This window comes from Anastrepha obliqua, chromosome 3 (genome assembly GCF_027943255.1).
Source record: "Anastrepha obliqua isolate idAnaObli1 chromosome 3, idAnaObli1_1.0, whole genome shotgun sequence".
In the NCBI taxonomy this organism is placed as follows: Eukaryota; Metazoa; Arthropoda; class Insecta; order Diptera; family Tephritidae; genus Anastrepha; species Anastrepha obliqua.
This window is the reverse complement of record NC_072894.1, coordinates 42,080,052-42,106,381: the sequence shown is the minus strand read 5'-3', so window position 1 is coordinate 42,106,381 and position 26,330 is coordinate 42,080,052. Positions and strand designations below refer to the sequence as shown.

Genomic DNA, 26,330 nt, shown 5'->3' with positions numbered 1-26,330 from the left:
CAAATAGTAGTACAATATTTTTGGAACTAGCAACTGTAGCTAGCCTCAAAATTTGGTTTAGTTAGCCAGCAATGCGCTCATACATATGTTATGCAAACGCTTGAAGAGTTGGGCTGATAGCAAATAACAAAAACAAAAGGATTTGTTGGAACATACATTAGATTGGGACAAAAGATACAACACTGAGCAGTTAACAAAGTGTGCACAAAATACAACAAATATAACGAACGCAATAAAAACAACAGCCGCAGCAAAAACAATAAAAATAAATACGCCTTATATGGCTAATATAAACTTGCATGTATTTGAGTAAGTACGCACACACACGTACCTACATAGCGCTAAAGCAGATTTTGTCAAGCAAAGGAGTGTTCAACGCCAGCACCTATGGGCAAGTGTGTATCAAAGCATCCCTCCGTACTAACAATCGCATTATCCGAAAAGGATTTGGCCACAGCAAACCAAATTTGGAGTAAATTTGCTGAAAGCACTGAATATATTGCGCTCAAGGACGAGCATGGAAATCAATTATGTGAGTATTACTATGTGAACGGCAAGAAGCAGAAACAGCAGCAGAAGCAGCAGCAGCAGCAGAAGGTGAAGGCGAAGTCGAAGTCAAAGGCAGCAAAAGAGGCGATTGAGTCAACGGATGAGGACAATTATGCAAACGCTACAATTGACGACGCCACAAAGTCGGCTAAACAAAATCAAAATTCAAATGAAAATCAGATACAGAAGCAGAGTCCGAATCCGAATCCGAATGCAAAACAGCAGCAGCAACAGAGTCAACAGAAAGGCCGAAACAAAAAGCGATCGAAGTCAGAAATAGTACATACACACAAATCTACACAAGAAAGCACAAACCAATGGATAACAAGCAATGCAGCAACAAAAAATGTAACAACAATAACAAATGGAACAGAAAGTCATGCAAAGAAGTTGCGTCAAAATTGTGCTACTTCTCTTGAAGTTACTAATGTCGTTGATGACGCAACGACAACAACAGATTTAGTGTACGCCAATGTAAGTGGCTGTGAATATTGTACCGTTGTCAGCACCACTGATGATGATGACGACGACGACGACAACGAGGTGGAGGAGTATGATGAGAGCGTAGAGAATGAGCCGGTAATTGGTGTACGCCATCACTATGGTCTAGCCGCCCACGCTGTTGTAATTGATAGCATTCATACAAATATAGCCACCTTTGATGCTTATAAAAGCCAACAACAACAAAATAGTTTGGCTCATTTGTTAGTGCAGCCAGAAGAACAGAATGTTGGCGACATGATTGCGGCTGATGGCAACAATAATGTAAGGAGATCACAAACAAATCACAAAGAGCATCATTTTAAACAGCAACAACAACAACAACAGTTGCTTGCCAAAGACCAAGCGCAATTAATAAACGGTGAAGTGTGCAAAGTCAATATTGGTGTTAAAAATGTTGCTGCAGTTGATGAGAGCAGTGAAGTAAGCGAAAGGATAAACAGCAACGATTACTTAGCGGTGGCAAGCGACGATGCCACAGAGGTAAGTGAGAATGAAAGCATGAATGAAATATCTATGCGTAATTTTTATTAGAAAGCAGTTTTATGGTTGATGAATGATTTGAAAGTTTTAGGCAGTGGGAGAGTTTTTTGAAGTTTGTGTGAACCTGAGGTGGGTTCTCGATGATCGCAACTAATAAAGCGGCGACCGGTTCCGATAATTGTGTAATTCTATAACTTACAATTGAAACAATTAACATGGTCTCAAAAACTTCTTTTAGATGCTTAAAATATGCCATTAAATTTTAAATATGTATATATCTCAAAAATGCCGTACATAATTTCATTTGCTATACGTTTAGTAAATAACACATGGGCTGAAAATTTGACAAAAAAAAAAGAATTTTTGTTCTCTCCCAAATTAGCTTTATTCATCAACGTAATTGCCATCAAACATAACGCAGACATTCCAGCGCCGCTGTAACATTTCAATACCACTTTTGTAGAACCATTTATCTCTTGCCTCTAAATAAGCCTCAGTTTTAGCTAAATCCTCTTCATTCGAGGAGGATGCTACCGGCGTGCATATTTTCAGGTTTGCGAACAGCCAGTAGTCGCTGGGAGCCAAATCTTGTGAATACTGTGGATGTGGGAGGGGTTCCAAGTTCAATTTACTTTTGCGATTGTTTTGATTGACCTGTGACACGGTGCGTTGCCTGAAAGTAAGCAAACGTGGCACTCCAATGTTGGTTATTTCTTTTTATGCTTTTAAGAATGCGTTTTGATAAATTTTATTCAACAAAATTTCCTTCAAATTCACGTTAAACACAAATAAACTGCCGAATCATTTTTCGCAGAAGCAGCCCCAAACAAGAACATTAACTGGATGTTTGACAGTTCTTGAAAGCTGTCGACTATCAGCAAAAGACCTGGTTCGACGCATGGAATTATTCGCCTAAAATGAAAATTTTTCGTGAATATTACGTTTGCCGAACTCTATTTTGAATTTGCCTAAGACCATGCAAGTCTTTTTTTCAATGTGTGCTAATCAGGCGGTTTTTCAATAGGCTCTGGATTTAAAATCTTCTGCACGTACATAAATATCTTCGAATGGGCCTTTGTATCTTTGAATTAAAACTGTTTCAGCTTCATGAACCGAGAAGTTTGGCTTTGTTACAAACAAATCAATGATCTTTTCTTTTTACTTTTGAGAGGTACTTTTTTTAGGGGCGGGGAAATCATCATTATTTTTAACTTCGATGTTATCATCGCACCCAGTTATTTATGAACGGCTTCAATTTTTCAAATCTCTTGCTGTAGATGCACAACCTTTTTGGATCTTTAGCCGTTTTTCAGACACGGAACTAATTTTGCAAACTTTTCTAAAAAACTAAAAATTTATTTCAAAATTTCTCACAATCATAACAAATGGCATATGGAAGGTTGCGAAAAAAAGTCTCTTTAGCAGCATTTAATTCTTTTCGTCATATACTGTAGATCGGTTGACGATTTTCATTTCATGTTGTTCGCTGTCGAGTTAAAATGGAACGCAGAAAGAAAATAATTGAATGTTGAAATTTTCCGCTCATGCGAACTCTTCCAAATCTGCAAAGAAATGAGCGATTTCAAGAAAAACAAAAATTTTTTGTCAACCTCCAAATTATTGCAGAACTCGCTACAGACCCGACGATCTGTGGAAATCTCAACCGAAAGTTTTGATTTGTTGCGTATATGTGGAACGGTTTTTCCAATAAATTTCCTCAGTTTTTTGGTCGTTGGTAAAGATCTCCTTGTTGCATCGTTCGCACCGTCATGACATTTTAGAAAGAGTCTGGACGGAGATTCTTTTTTGGCCGGGTTAACTTTAAACTAGTAGCTTCGTTGAAATTACAACAGATTCGGGCATTCAAAGTGCAACTAATTAAAAAGGCGTATTTAGTTGAAAAAATTACTTTTATTCAATTCAAAATAAAAAATGTGTGCAAATAATACAAAATTAAGAATCAGTTTACTGTTGCTCGATATGACCACCTCTCGCATTAACTATGGTCTTGAGACGGTCCTGGAATGAACCGCACGCTGCCCGAATATTACTTGCAGGTATCTTGGCGCACTCGCGGACAATAGCTTTTATCAGCGCCTCGCGAATGGTGAATCTTTTAGCTCGGACCTTTCTCTCCAAAATGGCAAAAAGAGAATAATCCACCGTATTCGCGTCTGGTGAATTTGAGAGCCATTGTGTGGACGTTATGAAGTTTGGAGTGTTATTTTTTAGCCATTCATGGTTCACTCTAGCTTTGTGAGACGGCCTGAGTCCTGTGGAAACGTCCATGGTCTACCATAGTCCACCGACATGTTTGTCTGCACACCGCTTCAAAGCAACCTTCAGAATACTTTCCCGATAATATTTCGCATTTACCTTGACGCCAGACTCGATGAAAACGATTGGAGAGCGCCCATCTATAGCGGGTGCCGCCTACTAGTGGCCAATCGATGACTCAAATTCTCGTATGAACAATCGGTCAAATAAACTCCATCGTTTTGGGAGTTTACGAATTGCTTAATTTGAAAAACTTTCTCGTCAGAATACACAATGTTTGGAAATTGACCACTTTCGGCCAAGCGAAGCAACTTCTTCGCTCTCTCTAGTCTGACTTGTTGTTGCTTTGTTGTGAGATCATTTTTCACTATGTGGCGGATGCTTTTTGTATGTATACTTTTATTTGCAATCTATCTTGACGACAATAAGCAAATGTTATAATTTTTGTAATCTTAACCTAGGTACTTAACAGAAATGGTTTAGTCTCCACTGAGACTAACCATTATATGCCATTTTATGTTAGGATATTTTATATTATTTATTTGATAAATCTAGTATATGGAATCGTTTTAGTCGTCGTATACTTTGACTATTATCTAACAGATTTATAGCTAGGGTATTACAATGATTTTCGAGTCGATTAATATACTTTTTGCTGTATTTTTTTATCTCTTCTTTAACATAAGGAATATTGAGGTCTTTATGTATCTCCTCATTTTTCACAAACCAAGGAGCACCTGTTATTAGTCTTAGAGTTTTTGACTGGTAACGTTGGACTATTTCCACATTGGAGTGGCTTGCTGTTCCCCAGAGTTGTAAAGCGTAAGTCCAAATCGGTTTTAAGATTGCTTTATAGATTCTTACTTTATTTTCCAGGCTTAGCTGCGATTTTTTACTAAAAAGCCAATACATCTTTTTTGTTTTTTGGTTAAGTTGCTTCACTTTAGAGTTTATATGTGATCTCCAGGTCAACCTTCTGTCAAGATGTACACCAAGATACTTCACAGTCGTATTTGGTGGTATTTGTGTACCACAAAGATTAACAGGAGGACAGTCTCCTTTTCTAAGAGTGAAAGTTACCTGTGTAGATTTTTGGGGGTTGACCCTAATCCTCCATTTGTGCATCCATTTCTCTACTTCATAAAGCTCTTTCTGTACATTCAGCGACGCTCCTTCTGGGGTCAGAGATGTTGCAATTATAGCTGTATCATCAGCATACGTTGCAATGCTTACATCTGCCAACACTGGCAAATCGGCAGTGAATATTGTATACAGAACCGGACCTAGCACACTGCCTTGCGGCACACCAGCATTTATGGAGTATATATTAGATGTTACGCCTTGATTTACAACATAATACTTTCGGTTAGTTAAATATGATTTCAGTAATAAGTAGTATGGAGCGGGAAGTAATTTCTTAATTTTATATAAAATTCCCGGGTGCCAAACTCGGTCAAATGCCTGTTGTATGTCAAGAAAAACTGTTGTACAATATTTTTTACTTTCCAGTGCCTCTGTAATGTGATTGATGACTCGGTGGCATTGCTCTACTGTTCCATGACCTCTTCTAAACCCAAACTGATGTTCCGGTATTATATTATGCTTGTCCAGCACTGGCAGCATTCTTCTTAGAAGTATTCTTTCAAATACTTTAGAGAATATTACCCGCAAACTTATCGGTCTGTATGAAGACATAATGTTTTCAGGTTTATTGGGCTTATTTATCATAATAACTTCCGCACATTTCCAAGGCGTTGGGTAATGGTCAAGTCTCAGCATAGCGTTGTATATATTCGTTAATAGTTGAAGACACATCTGGGGCAGATTTTTTAGAGTTTTTTCATCTATTTTGTCATATCCTGGTGATTTTTTGTTATTGATGTTTTTAATCGCTATCTCTACTTCTGTCGTGCTAATATGGCTTATTGGAAAACTCATTTGGCATGGCACATCTAAGAAATTAAAAATTTCTTCGTCTTGTATTCCATCACCAACAGGATTAGGTTGGAACACTGTGGAAAGGTGTTGCGCAAATGCCTCCACTTTTTCTTCATTTGACCTGCACCAAACTCCATTGCTGTCTTTAATAGCGACATTTCTTCTAGTAGGACGCTTTAGGTATCGCGTAGCTCTCCATAGGCTGTATTCATAGTCATTTGTAAAGGGATCAAGATTTTTTTAGAAAATCAGCTGTTGATTCATTTCTTAATTGGCGGATGCTACGGTCAAATATTTTCAGTTCGTTTGTCATATTAATGATTTAGTGATTTTCCAGTCAAATAAAATGCAATCACACTATTACGTTTGAAATCCGTTACTGATTTTCTTTTTTCGCGTTTACTCTCGGCAAAATGCTTCCGCGCGCTTGTAAACAATACTGTATACTGTAATTTAGTCAACTAACAGACAGCTGATGCCCGTATTCCAGCGCGAGCGGTCTGAAGTTTGTTACACTTCGAGTGCTGGACCCTGTAGTTGGACTAGGGATTTGCATTGACGGGAAGATAGTTTAGTACTCTTCCTAAAGCTATAGGGGGTTTCATCAATAGCTCACGAAACCTCGGAGTTTATTTCCATGAGAAAATTCCTCATAAAAAACCATTTTTGCGGAGTCTGCGTAAGGTCTGCAACATCAAGACGCACGCCACAAATAGGATGAGGAACTCGGCCAAACACCTAACAGAAGTGAACTCGCATTTTATTTATTTATTTTGTATGCTCTTTCAGGATAGCTATCCCAAATTAACATTATAGTTTTTGGGCCAAACATTTTTCTTTAAATTTATACTGTTAATAGGATAATACGTTCATTATAAGTCCAACATTTATGCTGTTCAAAATCTTACATAATTTTTCCAGTTCAGTTATTATGAATATTTGAATTGGCAGTGTGTTAAAACAAAAATAAAAAATGGAATTCATTTCAGTACAAAACATGAGTCGGAATTTTCTACTCTTAACCACCCTGCAATGCAATGAACCTACCCTTAAATGCCGATTACAAAATAACTACAGGTGTCACTGTTGCGACAGGATATGCGGGCAATATTAATCGCCAAGGCGACAACCACCAACCCAGTCATGCCATTTTCCCAGCAGTGCGCATGCTCGTGTCTGGAATGAGATCCACAGAAAGTGGCAAACAAAAACACGACGCAGTGGAAAACCATAGGAAAATTCGTAGACCTTCCGCTGCCACAAACATTTCCGCTGTGACGCTGAATCAAATAAAAGGCAGCAAACTGATGAAATAAATTTGTAGAAAACTGAGAGAAAAAAAAACTAAGTGAAAATCAATTACATAGAAAAAGAATAAAAATCGGTTAATTATTGGGAATAAAAGTGTTAAGTGCAAAGTTGCAAATTTTGCTAAGAAGTACTTGACAAGTGTGAATCTGAAGAAGGGCAACTATTTTCAAGGACTTTCGCCCAAGTCGTGGTATACAGAGTGCGTTAGCGAGTAGCAGTTTTTGCAAAGTGAAAACTTAATTCGCATGAATTAGGAGCTGAATACCTGTGTATATGCAACTAAAAGCTTTAGAATTCTATGAATCAATCTTAATTGTTGCATAAGAAAGTGTACCAGTGTGAGTGTCGTTTAGAAATAACTGAAGAGTTGAAGTTTTTTGCAAAGTTTCCACTTACATATCGTTTGTGTGTGAGAGTAAGTGAAGTGCTCAAAAACGGCGACCAACGGCAGCGAGAAGGCGACAGCCCACCTTCTGCACTGGGGGCTACAGCACTGAAAGGCCAGCATTCAAGATGGATGAATGCGAGAACCTCGTCATCAATCTAGAAGACGCAGTCGAGACATACGAGGAGCTCGCCGACGACGACATACTACAACACCAACAACAAATAATCAATGATAACGACGCTGAAGTCATTCAATTGACGCAGACATTAACCGAAGGCGATATAATGGTAAAGAATACGCCATGCTCAACATTATTCTTTTTAGCACTTTCAATTGAAATCAATTACGTAGAAGTACTTGAGAAAAGTGTGCCTGCATACGTACATACAAGCACATACACTTGAGGCGCTTGCACAAATCAATTTACTATACAACAGCAGCGGCACATTGTGCTGGTATACACATATTTCCCAACATTTGGTTGCCACAGTCGCTTTGTGGAACATAAAAATGTTAGGAAAGCGTACTGCATATTTTCTACATAGCCAACTTTGAGGCGCAGCGACATGTGGCATGCATTTGTGGAATGTGGCATGCGGTGTCAATATTTATTATTTTGTTTTTGTGCCATTGAGGCAGTTCAGGTATTCACTTTCTACTAAATGCGACAAAAAATAATGCTTCATCCAAGCAAATTCAAACATATACTGCACTAGGTGCCAGGACTTACGACTCTACATACTTATAATATATATGTACATATATATAATTTATATATATGTATATGTATATGTATATGTATATATGAATGTCTAATGCTATTTACTTTTCATTCCATGCGGCATACTTAGATTTTGTATGATTCATCGTGTTTACGATAATTGACGTATTGATGCATGCCACACGCAGCCACTATAATGCCACTATAGGTGTCATCACAACTGCCCTAAGTGCAAATGGTTTGCGGAAATATGAATTTAATAAAACCACCTACTCGCATACATTAAGCCGACTCGATTTTTTTGATGCTCATTCGTAAGATAAGCATCCCTAGAGTTAATATCTACATTTATTACTGGTGCTGCAAAATTCTAAGAAGTATTATACAAACCTCCAAAGTCCTACATTTGATGTAGGCCAAGATCTTCATTGTTCATTCTATCAACACGATTTTACTTAACTTCATCCCAGGTCATTTATGTGTGTCTATAGTTGGCTGTCTTTACATACTGAGTCCTCGTAGCATAGCAACTTATTTTTTTTAAAGCATCGTGAGTGGAGTAAAAACCATTTGCATCCTCTGGGTAGCAGCCAAACACCCATTTGAGAGTTAGTCAAATGCGAAGAGGCAAATTCTGATGCCATTCCTAAGCATAAGTATTTGGCTTAAGGACTTACCGGTTTTGCTGCGTCTATTAACTAAAAGGGGGATCAATTTAGAGGTATCGGATTTGAAATTGAAATAAAAAAACGAAAATTCAAATTAATTGTTCACTCTGTATAATTTAGGTATAGAATCATTCATAACATTTATTCTTTAAAAATAATCTCTTTCAAATATTGGCCACAACTGCGCCGTAATTCGGCCATCCGTAAACACCAATTGTGAATGGCTCGCTGGAGGACTTCGGCTGGTATATCGAAAATAACTTTTGTCATATATATATTGTATATATATAATTGGCGCGTACACCCTTTTTGGGTGTTTGGCCGAGCTTCTCCTCCTATTTGTGGTGTGCGTCTTGATGTTGTTCCACAAATGGAGGGACCTACAGTTTCAAGCCGACTCCGAACGGCAGATATTGTTATGAGAAGCTTTTTCATGGCAGAAATACCTACACTCGGAGGTTAGGCATCGTCTGCCGAGCGGCAATCGCTATTAGAAAAATGTTTTTCTTAATTTTGTTGTTTTCACCGAGATTCGAACCGACGTTCGCTCTGTGAACTCCGAATGGTAGTCACGCACCAACCCATTCGGCTACGGCGGCCGCCTTTAGACTTTACATACAACTACAAATAAATGTTCAACGCTGTGATATCACACGATATCGGTGGCCAGTCCACTGGTCCGAGACGAGAGATAAATTGCTTACTGAAACGACGACGCAGTAAACCTATTGTTTCACGGGATGTGTGGCAAGTAGGGCCGTCTTATTGGAACCAGCCCCGTCTTGTTGTGGAGACCACGTGCTTCAATTTTCGGCATCAAAATGTCGTTTATGATGGCGCAATAGGGTTTACCATTAGAAATATGGGCCGATGATTCCTCCAGCCTATAGATCGCACCAAACGGTTGTGTTCATGTATGAATGGTTTCAGATTACTCCTTAACCCACATATTGCTTTGCCTATTGACGTAGCCATTAAGCTAAAAATGGGCCTAATCGCTGGACACCATAAGTTACCCTGATTGCGTGATGAACACTTTTCACAGAGCTTCGATTTTCGCGAAAAAGTTGTACGATTTGGCGCATATCTGTTTTAGATCAAATGGCTCGGCACACCCTTTCTGCGCTGTGCTTGATACAAGTCATACAAAATCAACTACCAATAAAAAATTAACCAAAGAGATCCGACTACGACACATGCAAATTAACAATAGCCTATGCCTCTGAAAAAAATGCTAAACGTAATTAAATTTTTTGTAAAGAGTGAACACCGATTTTCGCAGCTGCGTAAACAACAGAAATTAAAATTAAAGCAAAATTCAATGATCAAATTCCAAGATTACATTTGAATCTTTGAGTAAGATAAACAAAATTGGAAGTTAGGTTACGTTAGGTTAGGTAGTGCTGACGGATCTGTAAAAAGATCTCACTTAGATCCCTAGGGTACATTGTGTTGGCAGTGCTATATATTTCAGAGTCAAGGACATCATTTTATGTAATTCTTAATGCACATCTTCGCGAGTTTTAACAAGTCGTTCAACTTTTTGTCAGCAATATCTTTCAAGGATAAACAATATGTTTATCCTAGGCACATTTGTCAAGTCCTACAAAGAGAAAGAGCAAGGCAGTGGCAAAGTAGGTGTTTCCACAGAAGGCAAGTGCCTACTACAGAAAATATACACAGATTCCGTGACGGGTTTGTGGTGTGAGAAAGACTTCGTCACATGGTTCTTAGGTTCACTCCAATAGACGAGCGGGTCACTACAATCTACATAAACAAGGATTATAGATTTACCAGATTTGCTTTTTAACTATGGTGAAAATTAATATTAAGAGGAGAACTTCGGCTGCCACATCACTTGGGAGATTCAGCCGAATCCTGCAAGATAATTTCACATGTCTTCACACACTCGCCCAATCAAACGTTGTTCAATAGCAACGAAGCAACATAAGCGAAGACTGTATTGATTTTTTTTTCATATATCACTAACAAAATCTTATCTCCAGCCAAAATTTGCACAACCGTTTCACATATATTTACCCACTCGTTCAAAAACATATTATATACCTACGCGGTAAAGTTTCGCTAACAGCTAGTGCCTTCAACATGCCTACATAGCTCCAATCGCTAGATGGAAGGTACGCTTGCAGTAGTTCAAAAATACTTACGGTATATTATTATCAATTCGGATCACCATCCTGCACATAACTTCTTGCAGCATAAAACTTGCAAAGAAATTGCTAAGAAAGATTGGCGTGAACGATTAGATACAACGACCCTGAAAGTATTGAATATTTTTTCTCCAGACATTGTCAGCGAAAGACCTCACCTGTGTTCGAAAGATCACTTAAATATTTAGCACCGATTGCCTTGAGGAAAGAACGACTGGTATGTTGTTTTGAAAGCGGCCTAAGTTGTTTAGGTGATTATTTCTTCAATCGAAAAGAGGAAGAAGGGGAATTTGTAGTCTTTTAAATGTTGTAAAGAAATTTTGAAAAGGAAGATGCATTCAAAACCAGATATCAGAGCTGTGATCCTCGCTCTGAGGCACACTCTTACACAAGTTGACCTGCCCTAATATTCATACAAAGAGGTTTACATACATATATTTATATTAGACTAGTTTTATTGCTATGGGTAGGTAAGTGTTTTAGAACATTTTGCCTCCATTTGGATAGACTTTGCATGTGGCAAACAACAAACATGCAATAAAGCACACCCACCCCACACTACCGTATTATATAATGAATCATCCATTTGAATTTGTGCTTTTACGCTATTATGTGACTTGCGGTTAAGACCATCTGTTTTTATTCAGTTTTTATTTATTTTGTGCAAGTAGATTTTCAGGACCAAATAGTACACGTGCAGAAAAAAGTACGTAGACTAAATGTCAATAGTATTGTGCTGTAATTCCATTTATTAATACATGTTTGACCTATTTTCTGACCGATGCATGCATACATTGAACTGCATTCGTAGATTGTTGAGTGTTCGGGAGCTCATACATTGCATGTTAGAAATATCCTAATTGATTCTAATGGGCGCACAAGTAGGGCAAAGAGAAAAGATTTGTATACGCAAAACATTGTCATATTTGAAAGCAGACTTGAGTGTACTGAAAGACTAGCACACTTTTAGCGCCGCGATGTAGTTCAGCTGCCGTGTAATCTGGCAGTATCAGTCAAGCACGTGAACTAGGCTTACACAGATAATTAAGAGTCAACTGCTTTGTCTTTCCATTTAATCAATTCCTTCAAATGTGCCTTTCGTCTTTCATTATGCCAAATATTTAAATTCCAATTTTTTTTAAATAACTCTATTAAGTTCTTACTGTATATGAAAATATGAAAAATAATTATTTAATGTTGCGTTGCTGGTGGTAAAAATTGCAGCTATAAAGTTTGTTTTGATGATTCAGAAATAAAAAAACACCATGTAACTCAATATGGCCGTTTAAATCACGCACACTGAAAATACACTTTTTCTCCCAAATATACAGACATACAAGTTGGTTATATCTTAGAATGAGGGTCAGTAACACCATGTCACGTTGAACCTCTAAATGATAATGAATATGCAAAATGTTGAAGGAAGTCATTCGATAGCTTCAAAGACGTTAAAATTTCAAAACGGTAGTGTGGTCCACCCATGACTGTCATGCTAAGAAAGAATAAGAAAAACGATAGTGCCTCGGTTTGCGGAATTATCTAATGAGAGGAAAGTTTTCGCTAAATTTCCTACAGGTATTTGCATCAACAAAACCCATACCTACGTTCGCCCCTGAGTCAGTAGCTTAGTTAATGCCCACCTGTACCGCCTTGGTATTCGGATTAAGCCAACTTTAAACACAGAGAGGATGGTTCCATGTGTAGAAGTCTACGGAAGTCGGGAAAGCTACTGATCGCCATTCCATTGTACTGAAATTTACCAAAATATTCTGAATAATTGTATTTACTTCGTAACTAATTTCAATGTAGGTTTGCAAACGCATGTTGAGGCATAAGTTGCAGTTAGTGGTGCCGTACTGTAGCCATAACAGTAACCAAAGCAATCAGCTGTTCTGATCAAACATATGGGCACCACTGTAAACAATTAAGGTGCCTCACTATAACCAAAGCGGCACTTAATTAATAAAAAATAAAAAAAATGTAGGTATATATAATGGAACTATTTCTCATTTTCGGTTTTCCTCAATCACGACTGAACTTTTTTCTGGATCTTATAGTTTATGGATAAGAATCTAAACTAGAAGGAAAATACGACTCCATCGTGACAAAAATTCAGAAGGTGTGGCCAATATCAGACTGTTAACTGACTCTCAGTAAATTTGAAGTAGTTAGATTACGTAGCCGAGGTCATGACAGCGGCTTATGTACGAAAAAACTAAGATTTTTTCTGTGATTTACGAAAAAAACCAACACAGTCCACGCCCATATGGTTTTGTTGCCTACAAAACAGCAAATAATTGGACGAATGTAAGAATAAGTGTGAAACGAGGGGCATAATTCAGCTGCCGAGTCCCCAATGCCGTGGCAGCCGAAGTAAATCGCTCACTTTCATTTTTCACCACAGTTGAAACTAAAGCTTCGCAATCCATGGCGAAAAGATTTTTACAGGAGTGGCTAATATCAGAACATCATCCTTGTTGGTAATCTATTAGTTTTGATATGACTCAACGATGTGAGAAGGCTTCAATAACAGAGCTAGCCATTTAATAGGCACGGGTACCAAATTTTTCTCTTCGGATTTCACACATACACGACGAAAAATGTGCTGCTCTTACACATACATTAGCATAATCTACGAAGTAGTGATGCTGATGCTTATTGTCTTGCCGTGATTCTACTCAAACGATAAACAAATTTAAAGCAATTAAGGCGTAGTAACCGCTCGGTGCCCATTTGGGTGTTTGGCCGAACTCCTTCTCTTATTTGGGGGATGCGTCTTGATGTTGTTCCACAAATGGTGGGACCTAAAGCTTCAACCCGCTCCGAACAGCAGATATTTTTTATGAGGGGGTTTTTCATGGCAGAAATACACTCGGAGCTTTGCCGTTGCCTGCCGAGGGGCGACCGCTATTAGAAAAAACTACATTCCCTCTGAATTCCGTATAACAGTCACGCACCAACGTATTCGGCTACAGTAGGCGCCGTATATAATAGGCGAATTTAATTACCTTAAAAGTTAATTCTTTAATATAATTCAATCAATTTTTATTTAATTCAAAATTCGAAGATTAATGCATTTTCATAATGCCCTGGTTGCGCAGTTTTTTTTTTGATGAAAATACAACTTTATTCTGAAAAAAAGGTTACAAGTGAATCATTGAAAGTATTGCCCATCGCTGGCTACTACTTTTTTCCATTTTTCTGGTAGATCTCGTATACAGTCGCGGTAAAACTATTCTCTTTTGAGGCTATCCACGGATCAAGACATTTTTTTAATGTCTTTATATGAATGGAACATTTGAATCGAAACATTTGATAATCAGATGGCGTAATATCTGAGGTAAGATTCCCATTTCAGTGTTTCCAGGTAGATTTTAACGGGTTTGGCAACGTGAGGCTGAGCGTTGTCATGTTGTAGAATCACTTTCCATGCCTCTCCGCGTATTCCGGTCGCTTCTCGCGCAATCCTCGGCTCAATCGCATCAATTGAAGTCAATACCGATCCCAGTGATGGTTTCGCTTGGTTCAACAGTTCATAATAAATAACACCAACTTGGTCCCACCAAATTCGTAGGATGCTTTCGGTTTCAATTCAACCGGGCTATTCGGGTCAGGTTCTTCAACTTCAATATAACTCAAATATGTTGCTCTCTGGTCAAAATAATGAGACACGTATTTTTTGTTCCCCCGAAAAATTTTTTTTCAAGATTTATGGGTAATTTTTTTTTTTCGCCTCAAAATCGATTTTTTTAATTATATAAGAATTTTTTTTTTTAAATGCTCATAACTTAGTCAAAAATGAACCGATTTCCACAAACTCTGCTGAAGCGTTCATGACACTCGTAAACGGTTGTTGTTTTTTTTTAGAGTATCATTACCGAGCACTAGCTAAGGCAAGGACTCAAGCTCCGTCAACTTCGACACCTGTAACGGAAACGGGAAAGCGTAGCAGAACAGAGGATTCCTCTGTAGCGCTGCGCTCTTCCAGAAACGAAACGGGGTCTGTGCCAACGACCGGGAAGAGGAGGAAGGCAAAGAAGAGGAAAGTTAAAAAACGGAATTCGGAAATGCCTGCATCCTCGACCCAATCCAAGGCAGACAAACCTTTGCCTGACAAGGCAGAGGCTAAGGGACCTCAAATGTCGAATGACACTCTTCCGTCAACGTCTGGCGAATCATTCGCGAGAATGGCAGCAAAGGCAATGACGGTGGAGATACATACCGACAAGCAAGATGGTCTACTGTCCAAAGGGCAACAAGACTATCTTGACAGCTATCTTTGCAAAGCTATCGGTGAGTCGAAAGACGCGCCGACTTTCGAGGGGAAAAGCGTGGTGGACGGCATCGTAAAGGTGCACTGTTCCAATGCTTTTTCCCGAGAATGGCTAGAAAAAGCGATAGCAAAAATCCCAGCCTGCGAAAACAGCAAGTTTATTCTTGTTGAGAGTAGCAAAGAAAGGCTGGTACGAGCGAATGTCTGGATTCCGGGTCGTTCCTGTAATTCAGCAGAACTCCTCAAACGCATCCGTGTTCAGAATAAGGGTCTTGACACGACTCTCTGGAGAGTATACTCGTGCACCAGGCAGAAATCCGCTACCACTTCGGAGGCGGGTTCCCACCTGGTACTGGGTATCGATCTTGGGTCCCTCAAGGTTCTTAAGTCGAAGTACGGGTGCCGTCCCCACCTACATCTGGGGCGGATCCAGTTCCGCGTCCAGAATAAGGTGGAGGACAAAGCGTAAATATACTCAGTCTCATGACTGAAGTAATATTTACACAGATAAATCTGCAGCATAGCAAAGCGTCTACGGCTCTCTTGTGCCGTAGGCATGCAAAACTGCAAACAAACCCACACATAATACTTATACAAGAACCATGGGTATGTCACAAGCGTATCTGTGGTCTAAGTGCTATGTCGTGGGGACAAATACTTCATTGTGAAGGGAATGTGAGACCGCGAGCATGTATTATCATGCCGAGGTTGATCGAACACACGATGTTAAAAGAGCTATGCTCCGGAGATATCGTTGCTGCAAAAATAAAGTACTTGAAAAGTGGGAACAGTGTCGAAGCTATTATAGTTTCGGCCTACCTACCCTACGACTCTTTACAGCCACCTCCTTCGAGGGAGCTAAGAGAAGTGGTCAAGTACGCAGAATCCAATAATCTGGGGCTAATAGTGGGCTGTGATGCAAACTCACAGAACATTGTGTGGGGAAGCAGCAAATGAAACCCCAGAGGTCTCAAGTTACTGGATTTTATCCTGTCATCCGATTTGGTCATTCAAAACACTGGTAACAAACCAACTTTTGTGACCAGAAGGAGACAAGAGGTGATTGATTTAACACTTACCAATAGGTCAGTTGGAAATCAAATCAACCGATGGCGAGTTTTGGAAGAGGACTCTCTTTCTGATCATCGTCTTATCGAATTCCGACTGGGAATTGACACAATATCAATACCTTCCGGTAGGAATCCTCGAAATGTGGACTGGGACAGGTATGGTGAGCTTGTAACAGAGCGATTACCAAACCTGAAAAAACTCAAATCAGCAGAAATGATTGAAGATGCGACTAAGAAATTAGAAGGTACTTTAATCAATTGCTTTGAGGAACTGTGTCCACTCAGGCAAAGCAGACAGGGGAAAGCGGTTCCTTGGTGGAACCCTGAACTGTCGAAGCTTCGTGTGCGGTCCAGGAAACTTCTTAATAAGGCCTTGAAGACCAAAACAGAAGAGGACTGGGCCAATCATCGACTTACACAGAGAGAATATAAGAAAAAAGTACGGCAAGCCAAACTTGAATCCTATAGAAATTTCTGCAGTAACGTCGAAGAAATGAGGGAAACAGCGAGACTTTGTAAGGTCCTTCATTTAGACCGCTCAGTAAGGCTGGATTCCATTCGAAAACCTGATGGTTCATACACCATTTCCAAATCGGAAACGTTTAATGCTCTACTCGAAACCCACTTTCCGGGTAGTAGAACTCTCTCTGAAGTTGAGAGTGGCATGAACAACAACGGTGGCAACGGTGAAACCTCTAGGTACAGCTGGTATATTGCTAGTCGGATAGTGACAAGGGAATCGATAAGGTTTTCCTTATCTTCCTTTGAGAAGTTTAAGTCCCCTGGACCAGACGGAATATATCCAGCAATGCTTAAAAAAGGAGGAGACAGGCTGATTGAGGCCCTGAAAAGGATCTTCACAGCCTGTCTTGCATTTGGTTATATACCATCCCAATGGCGACGCGTAAGAGTAGTGTTTATTCCGAAACCAGGAAAAGATAACTATTCCCTAGCAAAAAGTTGTAGACCAATCAGTTTGACATCGTTCATGTCGAAAAGTCTGGAAGGAGTGGTGGAGAAACATATTCGAGTGGGGTATTGCCGAGAAGTCCACTTAGTAGAAATCAACACGCTTACCAGAGTGGAAAATCATGTGAATCAGCCTTACACGATCTTGTTAGCAAGCAAGGAGTTAATCAAGCCATTATAAAATGGATATACTCCATGCTCTCTGAGAGGCTGTTAACCGCTGGTGGGAGCGATGACGAGCAAATCACAGTCAGGGCCAAGCAAGGATGTCCCCAAGGGGGTGTTCTTTCTCCGCTGCTGTGGTGCTTCGTCGTAGACTCTCTATTAGTGGAGATGCAGGAACTCGGCTTTCACGTCCAAGCATATGCGGACGACGTCTGTGCGCTAACATCGGATAAATCCTTAAGGAGGCTTTGCACGAAAGTGCAGAGGATTCTTGACAAAATCGATGATTGGTGCATGAGACAAGGTCTTTCCGTTAATCCGAACAAAACAACTATAGTCTTGTTTACGAGAAAACGGAAATTGGATGGACTCAGTCTTCCAACACTGAAAGGTGTGACACTTGGTCTTTCCAACGAAGTTAAATATCTAGAAGTAATCTTGGATAAGAAGCTGACTTGGGAGACACACGTTTCACTGAAGGTGAATCGTGCATTGAAGATTTTTCAGCAATGCCGTAGAGCCTTTGGCAAAACTTGGGGTCTGAAACCTGCTGTGGTCCTATGGATATACACGGCACTTATCAGACCAATCATCACTTACGCTTCTGTGGTCTGGTGGCGACGGAGCATGGTTAAGTCCACAATCCGGGAACTATACAGGCTGCAAAGAAGTGTATGTTTATGCATCACGGGTGCCATGAGTACAATCTCTGGAGATGCCCTAAATGCTATGCTTGATTTGCTCCCACTGGATCTTAAGATACAACAGGAAGCAATAAAAGCAATGTGTAGACTCCATAAATATGGTTTCTGGCACGAAGATGGAACTTCGACACACAGAGAAATCTTTAAGTTGCTGTCGGAGCAGTATCCACTGTTTTTGGCACCTAAAGATGACCTGATACCCCCAGTTTCATTCGGAAGGAAATTTGATGTCAGATTTCCATTGCGTGAGCAATGGAGCAATCCAGGAGGCATGCAGGGAGGTTTGACGGATATTTTCTTTACCGATGGGTCCAAGACTGAAATAGGGTCTGGAGCCGGATGGTACTTAAACGATAGTAATAAGTATCACTACGCTATAGGGGGAATGGCAACTGTTTTCCAAACAGAAGTTTTTGCCATCCCAAAAGTAGCTGAATGGATAATCGAGAGGAGATGGAGCGGGAAACAGATTGGAGTCTTCAGTGACAGTCAGGCTGCATTGAAGGCCCTGGAGAACGCGAAGCAAACCTCAAAGATTGTTCAAGAATGTAAGAAGAAGCTTAATTCTGTCGCAAGACAAAACAGGCTTGTACTTATATGGGTTCCGGGACACTCCGGTGTTCAAGGAAACGAAATTGCCGACGAATTGGCCAACCGTGAATCAGCGGTGCCCCCACAGGGGCCAGAGCCAATAATCGGAATCAGTCCCGCAGGAATCAAGAACTGGATCAACGATTATGTAGGCAATCTACATAATGAGCGATGGTCCGGTCTAGAACGCTGCAGAACTGCGAAGTGTTTTGTGACAAGTCCGAACAGAAAACTGTCAAACTTTCTACTAAAACTTAGAAGGAAAGACATTCGGTTGATGGTCGGCATCATTACAGGACACAACCCATGGGGTCAGCATATGACCACCATTGGAATCATCGAGGATCCGGTATGCCTGTCATGTTTGGAGGAGGCGGATAGCACTGAGCACTTTCTCTGTGAGTGTCCTGCCTTTGCTAGAGCGCGACTACGAGTATTGGGTTCCGATGTCATGGGAATGAGTAATATTCGTTCTCTCAAACTGGAGGATATTTACAGATTTGCCAAAGAATCTGGAAAATTCTCACAGGACTAACTATCTCTATCTCTGTCTCTATTCTTTCCTATCTCTTTCTATGATACTTTTCTCCCTTCCTCCTTGACTATCCTCCCCCTTTCCAGAGCTTTAAATACAATGGGCTTTTTAGCCTGAGTGTTTTAGGAGCCACCAAATCTCCTGGTGCTCCTTGGCTCGACCTTTTCAAACTCATTCAATTCATCATTACCGAAAACAGTCTCCCAACTGTGCTACGAATTTCGCACCATTGAATCCATTTTACTAAATTCAGTTCCATTTTTAGAAAATCGAAAAGACGTGCAAAAGTAGAATAGTTTTTAAATTAAATAATTTTTTTGTGTTCAAAAAATCAATTCAGTAAACTTATTCAAATGATCCTCCAAAAATACAAAATGGAACAATAACATTTTAAGTATCTTTTCCAAATGAAACTACCCATGCACGATAAGAAGTATTCGTTCTTGTCCAAATCAAATTGGATAATAAGAAGTAGTACTCATTCAGCTAAGATGCCTGTGGCATCAGAAACTTCACTCTTACTCAAACTTGGATATTTACAGCAATTTCAAACACACAATATCACTACCTGGTATTGCTGTACTTGTCGGACATCTAGTGCGTAGTTCATCTTCAAGACCCATAGTTGTGCAGCTGAAAATGAGGGTCAAGACAACAATCAAATAACCATTTGGGTATTTTTTTATGAATTTCTTTTACTAAGAAACTGCTTTATCAACTAAAAATGTCTCTTACAGATAAATTAATTCACACAATCAAAACAACATTTTGTATGTGTTCGAATATTAAAATGACGTATAAATTTTGATTCCCCAAATCGTTGGTGGGTGTCCCTCTTAATACTTTTCAATCAGCCTATATTTTGCTACAGAATGTCCACTGGTAACTGAGGGCTTGCAAATAACGGCTTGGAAATCTTTAGAAATACTATAAATTGTTATTAGGCCGCAAAAATTACAAAATTGTAACTCACGATTGCCTATTGAAGATATTTCGGTGGATTTTATCTACTTTGCGAATTTACTTCCCTCTTTCGTAATAGTCAATAAATTCAAACTAAAAGTCTCCTCCAACCACAGGATTGTTAGTTTACGAAAGAAAATGCCAATTTCATTGAATGAATAGCTTACTGAATAAGTGCACACATACATACATACTCGCATAAACCAGAATGTACAGAACAACGTTCAACATTTTATCGTTCCAGGGGCAGGCTGAAAGTAAAAAGCATATGAAGAAACATGGCGGCAGCACTACTGGCACAACTGGCACTGGGATGGGCATTATCGAGACCAAAGGCACTGCGATGTCCTTCGGCTTTCGCAAGAAACTCAATACAACGCCAAAGAAGCTCAAGAAATTGCTGGAAGCCAGCGTTGGCGGTGTGACTGGCGGTGACGCAAAAAAGAAACAAGACAAGTGTAATAATATAACAACAACAACTTCACGCGATGGTAATTCTTCAGGCGAGGATAATGAAAAAACGGGAACTCAGCAGGATGACGGTGGCAATGGGCAGCCGTTATTGGGCGAAGAACATCAGGACGACAATGGCAATGCAGGTTAGTGCAATGACTTGCTGAGGCATAAAATGCATGCATACATACATTCGTGCAAGTAGATGTAGGTACCCTAAGTTCAATACAGTTCATACAGAACAAATCGGGCGAAAAATGATTAATTTTGTACAACAGGTATTTGGGTGCGACAAACACCAACACACCTCCTAAAAAGTAGCAAAATTTGCATGCGCTCACACACACATACATATTTACGTACTCAACGCAAATATCAAACTTTGTTGTCTTTCTACACTACTTTATATAAATAGAACTTTTCTCCCCCTGCACTTCTTTTATGTGTACGAGTATTATGAATGTCTGACATGCCAAAAACTTGCTCTTCTTTGTCTTCTTGTCTTCCTTCTCCACCTATGTATGCTCACTACCGCCACTCATCAAATGAAGAGCTTCTGTCGAAAGTACATTTTGAGAAAATGGGCGCGGCGGCCGCAACGACACAGCGATCTAATCAAAGTACAGGGACCACAGGTGGCGGCCAAGCTACCAACCTCCCTGGAGTCGCTTCGCGTTTCGGTTACCGCGGTTCAAATATTGCGCGTCCGGCATCAGCTGGCCTAACACAGCGCTATCAAATGGACATGCAGGAAAATGCAGAAAACAACAATAACTATGGCAACATCAATCGAATTGTTGGTGACGTGGACGTGAATGGACAACGAAAGCCGCTTGTGAGCAACTGTAAGTGGGCGAAGCATTGCAAAAGCGCTAAAAATATAAAATTACAAAAAATGGCATGTGAGTGGATAAAAGTGTTTGGGTGGGTAAGAGGGTTGCGATGTGCTACGTGGACAAGACGTAATGTGAGTAGGCGAAACATTGCCAGACATTCAAGTGCGCAATAATGATAATTTAATTGCCTAATAAAAGGAGACTTAGCTCGTAAAACAGGTAGAAAAAAGAAAAGTGACTTATCAAGCTATTGGTAATCTTTGGAAAATTGTTGGTGAAGTTTTTTTCCACGAAAAAAATTTAATGAAAATATTTTTTACCTGTATCCAATCAAGAAATAGGATCGTTATACCCTTAACAATGTTTATGCGTATCTATTTAACGTACACACCCTTTTCAAGTGTTTGGCCGCGTTTCTCCTCCTACTTGTGGTCTGCGTCTTAATATTTTTTCTATAAATTTGGGTCAACAGTTTTATACGTCCTCCGAGCGGTCGATGGCTTTTTTATGCGGAGCTTTTTCGTGGCAGAAGTACACTGAGATGTTTCATGCCTGGGGTTTCGAACCCTGGCGCTCTCGAAGAGTAGTCACGCACCAGCCGATTCGGCTATGGCGCCGCCATCTTAACATAATTTACCTTATTCATAAAAATAAGCTTAATTTTCTGAGTATTACCGAGGATTACACTCAAAAATTAGCCTAGTAACAGCTATCGACTTTTATTATTCAACACAATACTAAAAACCGAGCTTGAGCTAAAGTTCAATTTTTTTACATTAGCTGAAAATTTTTTTTTTTTTTCAGCGGCTTCTCAACTCATGTTGATTTTTTTCTTGTAACGATGCATGGAGATAAAACCTTTTATACAAATTCTGCTATGAAGTAGGCTGAGAGATTCCTAATTTTTGCGAATGTCATGTGGAATCAACTAATTTGCCTCACATTGAGCTGAAGCTATGATATGTTTCTTACTTCCAGCAGTGCATTGTCTAAGAGAAATATTCGAAAAAAACATGTTGACTCGAATTTTCCCACTTTAGTTTGTATAGGTTGCCTTAAGGGACGATTAAAGTGACCGAAGTAAACAATTTAAAGTTTCGACCTGCACCGGATAAGGAAAATCGGTAATATTCATTATTGACTACTCAAATTTGCCCGTCTCTGATCTGTTGGCTGTAAAAAGTTAACTGCTTCAGCTCTCGAATATATCGAATGTGGGCACACATCCACAGCGTAAAAACGCGGGATCGTAAATACCTACCAATCGGTGAATCTCGGATTGGTTGATCGCTGTGAACATGAGAAATTAAATGAAAACTAATAGTTCTTTTTTTTGTACCTCCGTATGTAATTCCACCACTGCATTTCTGTTACGAAAGAGCTTTTTATGAAAATAATTTGGCATTCGGAGACGATATAAAATTCTTCTTCTGCTCTTAGTACATCAGCAAGTTGCAAAATCCATTTATTTATATATTCTATATTTATTTTATATTTTATTAAAAATATATTTATTTATCTAACCACTGAATTTTTTTTCAATCTTCTCGGGAGCATGGTTCATCGACAAGTCTCAGTCTTGCGTTGGTTCCGCTCATCTGTTTTGATTTCTGACAGGATAGGTGATTAACCTGCCGCTATCAGTCCTAAGTAGTCGGAATGTCCACTTGTCGTTGCTTAGGAAAAACGTCTTCTTACTGCTTGGAGCGCAATCTGTGTTTCACATTTTTCTGGCAGAAGGATCTCACAGATGGTTGAGGATTTCGCTAAATTTCGCGTGTCTGCGCTATTAGCGCAGTCGCCCGCATCCTCCTTCTGTCGCCACTGATGCACTGTGTGACTGTGCTTTTTTCTTTGTTTTTTGTTTGTTTTAGCAGACACAATGCAAATAATGCGTAGGCTATTGTGCGAGAGTAAGGATGGAAAGGATACGTTTTTCGAACCCACTACCACTTACGCTAGACTACCGAGGCCATTGAATACCATACAATAATTCTTATATTGAGGCTAGAATATATTTATATATTTGAAACATAGATAGGAGTCAGAAAACTAATTCTAAAGAAGTTTCAAAGAATTCCTGCATTGCTTTGTTGAAAATAAAAAATCTAACACGACTTCTTTTGAGATTCTAGTGAACTTAATTAAGGCTCTGTTGGAGCATCTTGAGCATTTTGTGAATCTCCTAAGCTGCATATATAAATAAGCTATCAGTAACTAAAAAATTTGGTAGGAATATTCAAGAAAATTATAAGAAAAGCACAGAATAATCATCGAAGACAAATACAGGATTTCAATTTTACTCTGTAAGGGTTTAAAATTATTAACCCTTATTAACACACACCCGGGTACAAATGTATCCACTTCAACTTTGAAGTATTGTAACTTTTGAACCGCTATACCTGTATACCGCTAACTTCGGATTTAGGAAGATTATTTAGTTTTGAGTTCAAATTCAAAATGTGAACCAGATCGGACCATTGGTTCAGGAGCTACAGCCTTCCAAAGACATTATATACGTAAACACACACCCGGGATACGTTTGTACCCCAATAGTAAAAATCCTCATAATAATCAAAAAAAAAAAACCATTTTTATATTATTTTTTTATTTGAAAAATTAAAAATATTCATTTCACACATTATATTATTGACTTTTATTATAAAAATTATAAAAATGCATCTTATATCTAAGGAAAATCGCATTGGCATCTTACATTTGGCGCACAGCTTTCTGGTTTTTCTACGGCGTTTTTCCACTTGTGCGTAACATAAATAGCAAGATCCGGACACAGGTTTTGGCGTGCGCGCTGCGGCAGATGTTGATGCTGCTGTTGACACCATTGATTCCAGCGGTCGGTTGAAATATGCTTCAATAGCAATTTTAGTCGAAAAATTTCGCGTCACTTGACGATTTACGGCTCTGGCTTCAATAATAGGCATACACAATGCTTCAGCCAAGCTGCGCAGGATCTGCTTACGCTTGTTGTTTGTTCTCCAAGGCAACATAGGGTTATTCAAATCGTAGACAATGTAGGCTGCAAGAGCTGTAATGTCCAACATGTTGAAGAACATCGCTAGTGGCCATCGTTTTGTTTGTCTTTGTGTTGGATATTCCGCAAACATTTGGTCCATTCGATCAACACCACCTGTGGTACGATTATAATATTCAATTATTTCAGGTTTCCCACTGTCAGCTATTTCAGCATCATTATGCATGGTCGAAAGCAAAATTACTGCTTTATTTTTTTTGGGAACATAAGAGCACATTGTCACATTATTTTTGAAGCCAAATGTCGTTGAACCAATTGTCCTGTTTTTGTTCTGCTTCATTTCTTGAGGAATATATGATTTGTTTTTGCGCAAAGTTCCAACGATCGTGAGTTTCCAGGTGAGAAGCAGTTCTGCAACTGGCAAGGTCGTAAAAAAATTGTCCATTGTAATGTTTCGGCCACTTCCTTGGTATTTGGCAGACAAATCCTTCACCACGCGTTCCCCTTGGTTCGTTTCCCTACCAGTTTCTGCTTGGCCAGTATATATTTGTCCATGCAGTGGATATGCATTTGTGGCATCGCAAATCCACCAAACCTTGACACCATATTTAGCAGGTTTTGACGGTATGTACTGCGTAAACCGTGTGCGTCCACGGTAAGGAGATAATTGTTCATCAATCGTCAAGCATGAGCTGGGCTTGTAATGTGCAGCAAGATTATTTTTCATCATCGTCCACAACTCACTGATCGGTGCTGCTTTATCAGTTAGTAAGCGTGTTGCACGAGTGTTTTCTTAGGAACCGCAATATCGAACAGAAACGGTTGACTCCCATTGTGGCGCGATATAAAGGATAGTTTTTGACGCTCCATAAATCTCGAACATGTTGCTATGGTTCGCACCAGTCGTATATTAATAAGTATGCCAAAAAATGCATACAGCTCTGTTATTGACACAGGCGTCCATGACTTAGGAGTTGTGTTTGGATGCGCATTGTTGTAAGCATTATAAGTTTCTTTTGCTAACTTATTTGTGTGGCGCATAATTATATCATCCATTTCAACGTTCATGAAACATTTGAATGTTTGCTCTATTGCCAACAGTGCATCTAGCTGGTCCAGAACGTTCTCTTATAATATTTTGTCTGAGTACCTGACGACTTACATTTGGTTCTTTCATCCATAATTCATTATTTTCTTCTACTTCTTCTTCTTCATCGTCTTCTTCGTCATCCTCATAGTCCGCATAATCAGGTAATACTTCTGCGGCACTTTGCGAAACTTCAGCATCGTCATCAGCAATTTCAATGTCATTGAATTGAATTTCTTCTTCATCTTCTGAGTCAAAGTCATAGGGAGCGTCATCGTCACAAATTTCATCAAATAAAGATTGTATATATGATTCTCGCTGTTCCTCAGTTAGCCGCATAATAAAAAAAATTAGTATATGTTTACATTGTTGCTTATTTTACATTTTTTACCTTCTATATGCTGCACTTGATAAATATTCGTTTCTTCTTGAAATCATTTCGTATCCAGTTATTTATAGTTTCAGTTATAGTTATTTTCACTTATATTTTCACTTCTTACACTTTTGAGCACCAAAACAATAATGAAAATATCAACAGGCAGCATTTATAACAACACCTCGTGTGAAAACAACCCTTGCAGCTGCATATAAAATACAAAAACCAGTTATAGCAGTGTATTTGCTACCTACGTACCCATACCTTGCGCGACCTTTTTGCACATATCTTTTGAACCAGGTAGAATAT

The 26,330-nt window shown here is 39.3% G+C and overlaps 1 protein-coding gene across 1 annotated transcript in view; it reads left to right on the top strand.

Annotated features, from left to right (window-relative positions):
* The first annotated feature begins 296 nt into the window (after nucleotides 1-296).
* The window catches only part of LOC129240765 (uncharacterized), a 115,933-nt gene continuing 89,899 nt past the window's right edge, over nucleotides 297-26,330 (top strand). The window contains exons 1-3 of the mRNA XM_054876745.1: nucleotides 297-1,533; nucleotides 20,522-20,876; nucleotides 21,282-21,575. Of these exons, the coding sequence (XP_054732720.1) occupies nucleotides 388-1,533; nucleotides 20,522-20,876; nucleotides 21,282-21,575 (1,795 nt within the window). The 5' untranslated portion in view covers nucleotides 297-387. The remainder of the gene's footprint in view (nucleotides 1,534-20,521; nucleotides 20,877-21,281; nucleotides 21,576-26,330) is intronic.